The sequence below is a fragment of the Spinacia oleracea genome, chromosome 4 (genome assembly GCF_020520425.1).
Source record: "Spinacia oleracea cultivar Varoflay chromosome 4, BTI_SOV_V1, whole genome shotgun sequence".
NCBI lineage: Eukaryota > Viridiplantae > Streptophyta > Magnoliopsida > Caryophyllales > Amaranthaceae > Spinacia > Spinacia oleracea.
In genome coordinates this window covers 162,208,777-162,223,526 of record NC_079490.1, presented here as the reverse complement: position 1 = coordinate 162,223,526, position 14,750 = coordinate 162,208,777, and the positions used below count along the sequence as shown (strand labels likewise).

The window sequence follows — 14,750 nt, the reverse complement described above, 5'->3', positions numbered from 1 at the left end:
TCCTTAATTGACTTAGAGTTAAGTCAAAGAGAAACAGAGCGACTTAGAGTTAAGTCAAAGAGAAAAGGAGCGACTTAGAGTTAAGTCAGAGAGAGAAAGAGGAGCACAATAATCAAAGGGTAGTGAGGTTCTCGAGTTAAAGAGTGTATTTGTAATAGAGTTATTGCATTAATACAAAAGAGTAGTGAGGTTCTTCTTGATTAGGGTCAAGAAGGTTCCTCCATTTTATATCTTTCTTCGCTCATTATTCTCAGTCTCTTTATTGTTTAAATTCCGCAAGAAACTTACCCAAGTTCCCAAGAAACAATTCAACCCCCCTCTTGTCAAGTGTTCCTACTGAACTATCAATTTTTCTGTTTTATATTAGTTTTTAGTGTTTGATTTTTATTTGTCTTATGGTATGTTGGTTGTTTGATTGTTTATTTAACGTTTTTAATTAATTGTTATTTTTGACGGTTTGAATCAAGCAAACATAATTCAAATGAACATAATTAATTGTTATTTTTGACGGTTTGTTATTTAAGGTAATTCAAATCAAATCGAAAACCTAATTTCTATTATTGTGCTAATGATTCTGCCAAATATTGCAAAATAGTAATGGCGTGATTTTGAGCTTTGAATTTGTGGACACTTTTCTAGAGTTTTAATATTCTGTACTAATTTATTCAGGTAATGATATTAGGGATACTGGATCAGGAAGCTAGGGGCCAATTCCTAATGTTGAGAATCAGTCGAGAGTTGCATATTCAGGTTCGAGTATTATAAGTTGCCCTACATTGCTCTAGATTGGCTCCAGATCGAAGCTTTGCATAGGAATCAGCACAACCGTGTTCTTAACAAGTATGCCAGGTTGAGATGTCAAGTTATCCTCACTCAGGAGCATCAAGGTGTTGTTGTCACTCTTTCCTAACCTAAGCCATGTGATATTGCCTAATTATCTTGGCTTGTTGTGATTCTGTTTTGTTTCAAGATTTTTGGTTTATGTTTGAAGTGATTGTTGATCGTTGATCGTTTGCCATTGCTAGGTTTGAGCTAAAATTGTGGGGGAATCGTTGTGTGACTTTGTTTGTAGGAAAGTGGGTTCATTGCCACTGCTTATATTAGGTTTGTTTTGAGATGAGACTGGGTGTTACTAGCAAGTATTGTTTGAAATTGATATAGTTTTTGAGAGAAAATCACGCATAGACACCATCAAAATGAAAAGAAGTAACAGATTTTGAAATCATTTATTGGCTAGCAGGGTATGCCTGTCTTTTATCTTGAACTTGCAATATACATCTTACAAAAAAAACAAAATTTTCTATTTCCTATTTTAGGTGCTTCTTATTAATTAAGATTGTTCTTAAGACCTGATTATCCCTATGAAGAAATTCTCTAAATTTGAATGTATTATGATTGGTTATTCATACACCTATTGCGTGAATGATAAATTGTATTCTTCTTTTCTGCCCATCTGATTTACATTTTGTTAATGCTGTCAATGTTTCTTTATTAAGTAACCAATTGCTGGCTAAACCTTTTCTCTTGTTTTGGATGTCAGATTCAGGATCTAAAATCACCGGTTGGTACATAGTGTGAAAAGAGTGGTACATAGTGTGAAAAGCAATGTTACTCAGACACGGGTGTCGGTGTCGTGTCCGACACGGGTGTCAGAGTGTCCGACCCTTCGATCCAAATATTTGCAGACACTCCGACACGGTCAAAGGAGTGTCTTGACTTTTTTTTTAGACACGGATCCCATTCAAAGTGTCGGATAAAAGAAGTGATACTTTATAAAAAGTAAGGTAATAAATGGATCTTTTTCTATCTTCTTTTTCTGTTTCTAACTTCTTTTATATTTCTATAAAAAGTAAGCTTGTTTAAGGGTCTGACAAATGACACAGCAGTGCTGCAGATGATAATAGCAACTGGACATCATCTTGTTCCTATGATATTTCTCTCTTCATTCCGGAAAGTTGGGATCAAAAGTTGTGCTATACTTGTGCATTTTGATTTAGTTACTAAAATGCATTGCTTATTGCACAGAAATGCCGGTCATTGTCAGTCATTTTATTTTATTTTGGGGCTCTGACGTTATGTATGTTGTAGCTAGGGTTGTTTGTACATGTAGTTGAACTCTGATATAGCATCAACGAGATTGCAAGATTTTAATGGATGGTCTTACCGCAAGATGTGTTCTTTATATATTTTAGAGAACGTTTTTCAGAAATTGTTTTCAATTTCTGGGTTGTGATTAAGTTAAATTTTAATTTTGACATGAATTGAAATTAATATGATATTAGCGGAAGTTTCCATACGTTAATACTAATACTATTATATGAATTTTAACTTAAGCATGACATTTTAATATTGTCCTTTGTTGTTGCATTAACCATGGAATTTTACGCTCGTTTTTTATGTAACATTTTAATGGAATAATATTTTATATCTTGGGGGACCGTGCGCTATAAAATATTAGCGCGCACGGTCCAACAACTAATCAAATTTAAAATTGAGGAGGGTAGCATTTTGTTACCACAAAACCAAACAATAGGTAATGGAATTAGTTAATTGATATCATTTCCTACACTTGAAAAGTGCTATACCAAACATGCTCTTATTGTATTGGCTTTGAGAAGCTATAAGTGTAGTTGGGAACTTGAGTTCGTACAGGAACTCAAGTAAGGTACGAGTTTCTAATAGGTTTGTAACTGAGTTGCTATTGCCCTATTATAGTGAAGAGTTTCCTCGTGAAAATCTATTTTGTGCATTGTGTTCCTATAACTTTTGTTTTAAAATTTCTTGTGCACAAGTCAGATGGTTTGAAATTTATCTTTGACAAGTAAATCGAAACCAAATCGAAAGTTGCATTTGAGCCTTCTTTGTAATTTTTGTATTTTCGTAGTTGAACGAAATTCAGGATACTTGATTTGATCTTTATTCTTGTTGTTTAAGCTTTTTAACACTTGAAGATTGGAATCATGAATAGATTTCGGTGAATTGCATAATTGACGATCAATTGAGCAAAAAGCCCTATTCGTCGCCGGAAAATCAAACTCCGGTGGAATCCTTGAGGTGGGTGGTGGGTTAATGGATGAAGGAAGGGGAGAGAGAAAAGAAAAAGAAATGGGTGGGTTAATAGGTGGGTTAATGGGTCAATGGGTGGGTTAATGGGAAATTAGGGATTAGGGGGGTTAATTAGAGATTAGGTAGGTAATTAGATCATAATTGGTCGATTATGAGGATGATGACGTCATGAATGGGTATTTGGGGTATTAAGTCATTTGTGAGGGGTATTTTATGAATTATTGAAACTTGATGGGCGTTTGGTGAATTATGGCAAAACTCGAGGGTATTTCATGAAATATCCATATCTTTAATTATATATTATAAAAACTTATAAAATATTAAGATTTTGAAAATATATATCAAGATGAAGCCAACAATATATTTTATTTTATGCTAACACTTGTTTTCATATACTATAAATAAAATAGGGTCAAAGTGAATTATGTGAATAGTGCAAAAAGTCAAACCGTTGCGAGTATTCCGGGACGGAGGGAGTAATAACTAATAAGAATAATAATAACCCATTATTTAGAAAACCTAGAAAATCTTAAGAATAAGAAATTAAAGGGAAGGGGGGGTTTCAAACCTATTAAGAGGTCGGGTCTTGCTTGAACATGTTAAGAGGGGGCTTTTGTGAGCCAAAGAAAAATTGATAAGGCCAATCCGACACTGTTTGCTCTGAGAATAGGATTCTTGAGCGTGGGTTGGTAATTCATGGCTAGTTTCGACGCATTTGAAATCATCAAATCAAATACAAATTAATTCATTAAAACGAAGCCACAAACACTTAAACCCACAATTCAAACACCAAAATTTATATGTAATCCCAATAAAAACATGAAAAAAGAAAATTCAAATATGGCTAAGAAAGAAATTATTAAAAAAAAACCAAAAATTAAATTAAAAATAAAGATGAACCTTATTTTAAAGGTTAAATTAGTAAGTGGGAAAAATATGATAAATTGTTGACTCTGTAAAACATGATTTGCACCCTGGAAAAGTCAACACGCGAATGGTGCAGGGGCCTGCACGTAGATCTACGTGCACCTGCACCAAAACGCAAAAAACAAAAAAATACAGAAAGAACATAAGAAACTAAACAGAAAGAACATAATAGAGTAAACGAAAAGAACATTAACCAGAAGCTGAAAAGAACACTAATGTTAAAAAACTAAAGAAAATGTACAAAATTGAAAATAACATATTCTCTCTCCTGATACACTATAAAAAGAACAACTATTTTACAAAAAGAACATCATGTGCAAAATGCAACAGAAAAAGAAAAAAAACATATTCTCGATAATATTATAAAAAATTAAAAAACTGTAAAAAGTTAAAAAGAACACAAAATAATTAAAAAAAGAACAATAACTTTTTTAGAAAACACAAAGAACAAAATCAAAAGAAAAATAAAATAACAAAAACTCAAAAATTTTTAAGAAAAAGAAAAAAAAAGAAAAAAAAAGAACAAGAGAACAAAACACATGAAAAAGAACAACATTTTCTTTTTCCTTATCGAACAAAAGAACAGAATGAAAGGGACGAAAAGAACAACAAATCTATGTTCTTTTATTAGTTGTATTTGTTCTTTTCAAACCATTTAGTGTTCTAATTAAAAAGACAAAAACGACGATATTTTGATGCACTTAAAACTAGATCTATATTTTTATTTAAATGTATTTTTGTTCTTATCCAACACATCAGATCTATGTTCTTTTATTAAGTGTTATTTGTTCTATTCAAATGATTTTATGTTCTAATTAAAAAAAGACGAAACGACGATTTTTTGATGCACTTAAAACTAAATCTATATTTTTTAAAAAAGTATTTTTGTTCTTTTACCACGAATCAGACTATGTTCTTTTTTAAGTGTTATGTGTTCTTTTCAAACCATTGTATGTTCTTTTTTTTAACAATCTACGTACGTTGATATAAAAGAACAAACTATGTTGATTTAAAAGAACAAACTATGTTGGTGCCACAGTAAAAGTAAAGTTGTGAAAAGAACATTACAATTTGAAAAGAACATTAGAGGAAAGAACAAGGAAACGTACCTTAAACATTTGATCAACATTTATCAGTAGCATCGATATCTTTTAATAAATCTTCAAAAACTGATCTCAATCCTCGGAAAATATCACGCTCTCCAGAATCCAGATACTCTCTTGCTTCAAAAACTAGCCAAATTGAACTAGTGTTTTTCTTAATTCACTCATTTTTCAACAAAGGAGAAACATTCAGAAGGAATTTTAGAGAGAGAATAAGGAGAAAATACATTTTTACTCTTTCACTCACCATCTCACTCTTTCTCTCTCAAAAAATCTCTCGTATGTTGAGAGAATATAAATCCTCTCCTCTTTCTCTCTCTAAAATGTATTTATAAAATGACTAATGGTTATGATTCATAAGTACAATTATTATATATATAGTTGCTGAAAAATGGAAAATGAAAAAATAGAAAGTAGAATCAAAGAATAACTGAGAAGGAGAAAGGAAAAATTCTTAAAGAGTGCATAATGAGAACTAAGCACGTGTTTTTATTTTGTTCTTTTAGCAGAATATTATAAAAAGAACAAATGAAAAGACTAAAAGAACAAATAGAGAGACTAAAAGAACAAGTCAAGTACCTTGTCCAACAATAATATATGATTCGGAATCATCATTTTCATCATTTTCTTATGAATTATCAAGCACATTATTCAAAATATCTGAAAAAATAATATGTTAACATGTATAAAACCAAGAAAAAGAACGCAACCAAAAGAACAAAGGATAAATAAAAAGTAAGAAGAAAAATAACACAATAAAATAAAAAGAACAAGTTATGAAACGCAAATGAAATTGAAAATAATAAAAAAGAACACAATAGAATGAAAGAACAAATTATGAAACGCAAATGGTCTATTTTTCTACAATAATGAAACTGTTCTTTTAATACGAGCATAAAGAAACTGTTCTTTTAATACGAGCATATGTTATTTTAATACGTAAAACTGTTCTTTTCTGGAAAAAAATCGTAATTACATAATCCAAATCTTCAAAATCAGCGATTTCAACGAAATCAGCGTGTTGTTACATAATTTGATTCATTAAAATCATCAAAACCATCAAAACCATCAAAACTCGATTATTACAAAAACAAAATCATCAAAATAATCAAAATCATCAAACACACGATTATTACAAAATCAAAATCATCAAAACCTAGAATTAATTATTTCAAAATTGAAAAATTACCTCCCAAAATCTGATTATCAGGTGCAGAATTCAGATTTGAAGAAGAAGAATCGATTTAATTTGATGTTGAAGCAGAAAAATCAACGAATTTTTGGGAATTTTCACTACTTTCTCTCTCTAAGAACCATTTTAGAAAACCTAGTTCATACTTTCTCTCTCCTCTTCACAATTTGAGTTCAAAACATAAAATCTAGAAGAATATATATCGCAAGAAGAAAGCAAATCGAATAAAAAACGCGAATTACAGAGCTGAAAAGAACAGAGCCTTTAATGTTCTTTTGTTCTAGGGTATTGTTCTTTTGTTCAAGGAAAATGTTCTTTTGTTTCCGGGATTTAATGAAACACGCGCGTTTTATGTGTTTTTTATGTCGTTTTGTTTCCGGTGCACCTAGAGCACGGTGCACACGCCTGCACCATCAAATTTGCGGGAAAAGTTAGTTAAATCGCAAAACATTAAAAAGTACCTATTGGGATTATTCTATCTGATTCTTTAAAATCATCTAATCATCTACAACTTTTAAAATACAAGAATACATCAAGCATGAGAATACTAATCAAACCTAAAACATGCATAACATGCCTTTTGAGTTAAATGGGCAGAGAACAAATTAACATTAATTGTCACTTTCTTAATCCCAACTTTCAATACTCTAATGCAACATTCAAATTGACATCTCAAGCCCAAGATTGAAGTTTTGAAATAACAAAAATATAGCGATTAAAGAACATAAATACTCACTTTTTGAGATGTAGCGAATTTTGTTTACAACTTTACATCCATAACAGAGGGGTATACCGTTAAACAAAAAAACACAAATTCGAACAAAATTTAAAAATGTAAAATTCAGAAAAGAAAAAAAAAATACCATAAAGCCCGATTGATTAATAAATTTGGCGAAACTGTTCAAAAATCATTGCCAAAAGAACTATGAATTAACCTCAAATGCTTTTTCTGGACCGAAAGTTCAGAATTGGAGGATAGTGAGGGAAAGAGAAGACAAATGTAGAAGTGAAATTGAATTAGGCAAGGGATTAGAAGTAGAGACATTGGAAATTAAAAAGAAGTTGGATCTAAAATTGAATGAAACAAATCGTGAAAGTGTGATTCGTGGGTATGTAAGGAGAAACGACAGCGGGGTGCGAAGTGTCGTATGAGCAAAGAGCGTCGTTTGAGTTTTTGAGGGTTAACGAAAAAAAGTGGAATGTAAAAAAGAGGGCCACGTGGCACTTTATATGGGTTTTAAATTTCCCTGTTATTAAATATTAGAATAGATTTTCAAACCCATACCAACCTGATATAATTCCTGATTCCAACGTCATACGGAGTAACACTTTGCGAACCAAATGCCTCCTAACTTTTCCGAATTTGGGTGGATTTCCGTAACTTGCGATTTGATCTTACGGAGCACCGGGAATCAATTCTTGTACAAAAAAGTTTGGCCAATTTTTAATTTCCTTCGTAACCTCCGGTTCTCAGTTCTCACCCCAGCTCGCCTTCCCTCATCAACCAAACGCTGCCCCGATCTCCACCGCGTTACCGCCAAGTCCACAGCCATCTTCATCGATTCTGCAATCCACAAAACGCGAAATTCGAGAGCATCCTCAGTTGCTCATTTGATCACACAGCTCCGCATACTGCTTAACCAAAACCTGCCATCCTCACTTGCTCTTTTGCTTTCAACGCATGCGCAGGAAGGTTAATGCTTGAGGGTCGGATACATTCTTTGATTTGGGTTTAAGTTTGATGTGCTTTTTCCAAGGACCATAGCCCGTAGTTGTAAATTTTGCGAATTTTAGGGTGCCGACAAAATGTTTGATGAAATGCCTAACAGAGATATTGCATGTTACTTGGAATGGTTTGATATGTGAATTGGCGTAGGTAGATTTCTTAATGAAGCTCTGGAGTTATTTTATTGAATGTGTAGGATGGGATTGAGGGCACCGATGTTGCCGTGCTTGGTGTTTTTCTGCTTCCTCTCGATAAAGTTGGGTGTATTATAGAACACAGACAGCGGTCATGGAGTTTGCAGCGAATACGCGTGATGGTTGCAGCAATTGGCAAACTTTTGAGCACTCTGCGGCATATAATACAAGAGATAAGTACTACTAATCCTTTCCACTCATGTTTAGCGCATTTTTATGATCATGATACATTGATACAGAGTTTTGTTGCAGAATACTTCGTATATTTATATAATGAAAGTCTGAAACTCAAATAAGGAGATGCAGAAACCATATTAGCTGTTCTGTTGGGTGTTAAAAAACAAAGAACAAACATTTGACAGGAGTTTGATTAAATTAAGACCACCTTGTAGGTATTTGTTGTATAACAAATGATCCTTCAAATCTTCAACATAATTGATAAATTAGTTGGCAAGTTTGCTTAGAAGAGACAATGTGAAACAAGCCCGATGAAGACCATGTTATCTCTCAGAGTCTCAATTAATTATAAGATTCCTTGTGTCTTCTGCTACTCTGGTATAAATAGAGGCTAAGAAAGATGAGTAATTCATCAATTCATAACTTCTATCTTACAATTCTCAGCCTTAAAACAAACTTAAAAGTACATACCTAAAAATGGCTTCTTACCACACTCGATCTTTCAGTTTCCCCTCAAACTCTCACCCAGTTGCTGATGAGTTGGATGCACAATTGAGCAGATTGAGATCTTCTCAAGCTGCTTCAACTTCATCCCTCACCAGCAAACTTAGCGGCCTAAATGATTTATACAAGTGTGTTGAAGAGTTTCTTCAACTACCCCAAAATCAGAAAACCGTATCTCAATCTCAAGGTGAAAATGTAGTTGAGCAAGTGTTGGATGGATCTCTTAGACTACTTGACATCGTTTCAACATCTCGAGATGTCTTGGCACTTTCAAAGGAAAGACTCCAAGACATACAATCAGTGCTACGAAGAAGGTGTAGTGGTGAAATTGACATTACTAATGAATTATCTGAGTACCTAAAAACACGTAAAGCATCCAAGAAGATTATCAAGAAGTGTTTGAAAGATATCAATGCAGTTGACAAAACTAACGAGTCTATTGCCATCGAGAGCATGCTTAAAGATGTGCAAACATTGACAGTTGATATCTTTAAGTCTTTGTTATCCTACATCAGCGGATCACAGAAAAGTAGCTGGTCTTTCTCAAAACTTATTCGCCAAGGATCTGACAAGGAAGCAGCAACATCCATCAGTGACTTTGAAGCTGTTGATGCTACTCTTAGCCAGAAAAACAAAGCTAATGTCGACATGTCACAATTGGTGAAATTGGAATCCGAAATCCAAGAAATTGATGAAGTGTTGGAAATCTTGTTTAGGCATCTGATTAAGACAAGAGCAACTCTTCTCAATGTCCTTAGTAATTAGCTAGAAATTCTCTCCTTTACAAAAATTTTGATACTTGAATATACATATGAATATACTAGCACAATTTTCTCGTATTTTGTTTGTGTTCTTCAACAAATCAATACTTCCTATCATGCCTTATTACAGTCTCGATATTTTTACAGTATGAGATGCTGAGATAAATGGATTTACTTGAGTAAGTTACAGAAAACAGTAAATTTGTTTTAAGAAATTCTCTGTTTTCTCGATGAAGGTTGACTTATCAGAATGACTCCATGTGAAGTATGGATTGAATTGGCTCATGAACTAGCTGTAAGATACCAGTTGTCTGCAGGAGCTTCAGAAATATGATTGTAAGGGCATGGATAGTAATTTATTGTCTCCTGTAATCAGGTACTCACCTACATTATATACGAATCATGCATGTACACACGTTCTTACTTTGTTGTTTAAAAGTTATTTAAAATGCAAGTGTCAGATCTTTAATTGATTTGTTAGATAGCTAGCTTACTGATAAATGCTGGTGTCATTTCCCATCGTGTGTGGCTGTTGCTTAGGATCATGACGGACTTACAGGGAGCAGCTTATGACATAGAAATCGATAAGTTGAGCATTGAACGTGTAATATATAAACGTGTAACAATTAGCTAAGCGCATTATTATATGATTGCCTCCAACGCAGAGCTTGCCTAGCTACTTTCTTGGATCATGTTGACAACTTATATGTTTTAATATGTATGTTGCTAAATTATATTCTTAATTCAGATGTCGTTCATGCAAAGCATTAAGATTAGGGTAACCATGCTAAGCTAGTTTCTCACATCACAAGAGCATTTGTGAAGGAAATGCAAGTGGAACTCCACAATCTCACAAGAACCAGATTTATGAAGAAGTAGCTTTCGAGAAAGTCTCTGAACCAGAAGCCACCACAGATCCTGCCTTTACTTTCGATTAGAAAATGAAAAACCGATTATGGAGAGTATAAATATAACGTTAATCAGGAGAGTAACTACCTACAAGTGAAATTATAATAATACCCTAAAGAGTCAATGTATTGACACATTACAATCTCCATACAGCCATACTCACCCCTCAAGGCTCAAGCTAGAGTGGGATAAAAGTTCAAGCGTGGAAATAAAAGAACGATGATGAGATGGAAGAAGAGCTTTGGTAAGCACCTTTCTGCAAAGCACTTGGAACATGAACACTTTTAATGAAGCTTGCTTCCACTTGTTCCTTGATGTAGTGGTAATCTCTTTTGATATGCTTAGCTTTCATGACTGTTTAAATTGTACAAGAAGATATTCAATTTTATGAGATAAATTAATTTCTTTTTCTTAAATTTCTTTTGTTATAGAAGGAACACCAATTGTATTTAAGTGTCTATTTGTCAAATTATAGTAAGTAATTTGCATTTTCATGGAAAAATCTTCTCGACGCTTTTCTGTGTAGAAAAAAATGGCGCATTAGGGAGCAGTAATCCATGACAACTAAAAGCGACGAGAAAACGTTTCTGATATATGCATATTCTATAGTGTTTTTACCCCAGTTCCTTAGTACTTTTTTTTTAATCTCAAATGAGCCATTCATAGCCGTTTTTAGTACTAATATGTGTTGTGTAGTGTGCTTTGAGTTTTCAGGTTGCTTGAAGTGAAATTGGCCTTTATAGGCTCGTTTTATGGTTTTACGGGCTATTACACGATCCCGAGCTAGTTTGGGATGATCCTTGTCAACTCTAAGGAGCCTATGATGCTCATGTTCGAGCCCTAAGAGTTAGACTTGGTGATTAGAAGAGAGAAAGGCGTCCCAAGGCTTATATTAAAGGTCGTCTGGCGATCTACGGGCGAATGAAGACCAACCGGGCGAATAAAAGGAGAAATTGTGCATTCTACGCGCGCTCGATTCGATGCCGTTCGCCCAGTACTCATCGGGCGGTGAACTCGCCAGTTCTCTCAAGGGCGAAGAATAAATGCATCTGCGCGAGCCCGATCGGGCGCCCATCGCCCTGTACCCATCGGGCGCCTGCGAATGAGTTCTAGCTGCTGTTGTATTATGTCGAGTTGTTCGCCCGATCAGGCAATGGGCTGCCGATCATTAAATGCTAAAAAGCGCGCAGAGGTTGTTGTCACCCGACCGGGCGCTGTTTTTAGTTTAACTTTTAGCAATACTATAAACACTGAAGCTTAAGGATTTTGTAATCATCTTATTTTTCAGCACTTTTAGGTTTTTACTTAGCTTATTTTTGCTCTCAAACTTTTGGTTAAACACTTTTATTATTCAATTCAAGATTCAAGCTTTCAATTTCATCCTTCGTTCATCAATTTGGTATTGCTTCATTTCTTATTTTATTATTTAATTTCAATTATGCTTTCGTTAAATATGTTTGTTTGGTTTAATTTAAATATGTTTGAGTAGTCTATTTTCTAGGTTTTAGGGGATCCATGAATGTATGAATGGGATTGGATTGGATTTAATGTTTGATTATTGATTGTAATTTCTATGCTTGTTTTAATTGTTTGTCAATTCTGTTCGGCCGGACTATTTTTATTGAGTTTGATTAACCTTAGGTTATGCGTTGAGAGGTATAAATCCAATGTTTATGATCTGTGGCTATTAGATATGAATTGTTTTTAGTAAATTGCGAGAGCCTGCTAGTTGTTTTTCCTAAGGAATTTATAAGACTTGAGAGATGCAGGTTTTCCTAGTTATGATTGTTAATTGTTTATTATTGTCCATCGTCCAATCCTAGTATGCATTTGTGGTGAGTCGCTGCCCTGGATTTATTTAATATTGTTATCGTCGTTATTTAATTACCGTCGTAGTTTAATATTAAAAAACCAACCTTTTTACATGTTTCTTATAATCTAGACATATTAGTTAGTATTAGGAACAACAATGTTTCCATGTGGAATCGATCCTGACTTCCCTAGCTTGCTATTTAGTTAGTGAATTTAGGTTTATTTTTTATTAGGTGATACGACTTTAGCCTATCAGTTCCGACACAAAAAAAATGTCGAGAATCTCGACAATAAAAGGCGTCAAGGAATTTTAAAAAAGCATCAACGCTTTCGACGCAGAAAAGCGCCAAAAAATCTCGACTAACTTTTTGCAACATAATACAGGCCGGGTCATTGTTGCATTGTATTCTGAAAGCACGATACGACAATCACTCTACAAACACTTGAATGTTATAAATGTTAGTCGTGGCAATGATCCTAGTACGTTTTTGTTGGAGGAGTATGTGGGGTTTAAGTCACTTGTGAGAGATGGAATTGTGTGGAGATTTGTGAATGGTACTAGTATCAAAGTACGGTCCTACTCGTGGTTACTCAAAGACGGTCCTAAGTTACGTCATTTTCTATGGAATGCATGAAAAGTAATATCAATATGGTGGTAAGATATTGTCTTGTATATTGACATATCGTTCATGATGTTATGTGTCCTATATGTGATGTACCGAATGAAACTATCATTCATTCTCTTTGTTTGAGTGCAGGAAACGAAGGAAATATGACTACACTGTGCTTGAACACCTATTTGAGTAGGTATCTCTCTTCATCTTTTGCGGATTGATGGTTACATCTCTCTCGCAAGTGTAATGTTAACGACATAGATACAATGTAAGCCCTCGTGTGGGTTTCTTGGAGATGTTGGAATTTGATGTTCATTGAGATTGAGAGGCCACATTTTAGTTGCGGTCATTGCAGGTTATATGCGTCTAGTTGAGGAGTACGTACAACTCCTACTCGAAGAGAGTCTTCCTACTGCTGAATATGGCTTCGATCTATTCGGAAGACTCTTCCATCTAGTATCTCTTGGTCATGCCCTCGCAAGGTTGTGTGAAAATAAATACGAATGCACATGTGACAGAGCTAGCATTGTAAGACGAGTCTTGGAGTGGTGACACGAAATAATGTTGAGGGACAATTGTTGGCTGCAACTGTGAGGAAAATATGAACGCTACAACAACTCTACAACTCTAGAAATTGCAGAGGCTTTGGCAATGAGATTTGGTCTACAACTTGCAAGGAGGTTGTGTTTCGATCATATGTATGTAGAGAATGATGCAATTAATAAGGTCTAGGCTACCAGGCGTAGTAATAGAGAGCTTAGTCCTATCCATCTTATATACTACCTCCGTTCCTAAATGATCTTTACGGTTACTATTTGCACGGTAATTAAGGAATTTTGGTGAACATGTGATGGTGGGGTAACAAATGGAAAATGAGTGGCTATAAATTGTCCACCAATGTGAGTGAGTGGAAACTAATATTAAAGTATTGTGAGTGGGTAAGTTATGGTGGGCCAAATAAGAGTAAAAATGGAATAAAGTAGAAGTGTAAAGAACTTTCAGGAACGGACTAAAACGGAAAGCGTAAAGAACTTTTAGGAACGGAGGTAGTACAACAATATTTGAATAAATATATTTTACTTTCATTTTCAATATATCTCATGCGAAACGGGATTGCAGTACAATAACTCACCTAATGGCAAGGTAGGATTTTAGTGACAACTTTGAGTGCGTTTTTATTGATTCTTTTTCCCAAAGCATCACTACCTTGGTGGAAATTGATTTAACATAATAATGTCCCTGCGCCTACTTTCCATAAAATTAAAAACGCAACCAATTTTACAATTTTAATCTAAAGTAAATAAATTTATAAATGTTTTACTTAATTACTTTCTATAGAAAAATGACTCCAAAATTACATTAATAACTCTTGATATCGCCCGAAAAATCACTAGTGAATAACCTAAAATTAAAGAAAAATTACATATATAAGAGGTAACAAATAAATATTTATGAGTGTCCATAAATGTCTGATTCATAACTTAAAGTGTTTGATATTGTCTTCTAGAAAATGAGAATACGTTATACAATTGTCTATAGGATAAGTTGTGGTCAGCATCGAGTCATCACATGTCGGCGCATTGCATTATTGCTTTTGAAAACTAGGGTTTTGAACAACCTAGAAAAGTTTAGGGTTTCAAGATATAATTACAACGTTATAAATACTACACAATATTGACATAATTTATATCTTTATCAATTCAATATAAATTACTCACCCTCTCCCCTCCCTCATGGCCAATAGTTTGCTTTTTTTCCAGTTGCA

General features: G+C 34.0%; 1 protein-coding gene across 9 annotated transcripts; it reads left to right on the top strand.

Moving 5' to 3' along the window:
- The first annotated feature begins 7,572 nt into the window (after positions 1-7,572).
- Positions 7,573-11,934, top strand: LOC110788716 (uncharacterized). 9 transcript variants are annotated; one of them, XM_056841644.1, is made up of 3 exons: positions 7,573-10,026; positions 10,713-10,803; positions 11,274-11,934. In XM_056841644.1, exon 1 carries the CDS (start codon positions 8,863-8,865, stop codon positions 9,652-9,654), a length of 792 nt encoding a protein of 263 aa, XP_056697622.1. In that variant the 5' UTR covers positions 7,573-8,862; the 3' UTR covers positions 9,655-10,026; positions 10,713-10,803; positions 11,274-11,934. The 9 variants fall into 9 exon arrangements, with proteins under 9 accessions (XP_056697622.1, XP_056697621.1, XP_021849057.1 ...); XM_056841643.1 differs by having other exon boundaries at positions 11,256-11,934; XM_021993365.2 differs by adding an exon at positions 10,191-10,368 and having other exon boundaries at positions 10,476-11,934.
- The last annotated feature ends 2,816 nt before the right edge of the window (positions 11,935-14,750 follow it).

Bases quoted from the DNA above. Each gene is read 5' to 3' on its own strand.
- LOC110788716 (XM_056841644.1), top strand. From the start codon at position 8,863: ATGGCTTCTTACCACACTCGATCTTTCAGTTTCCCCTCAAACTCTCAC.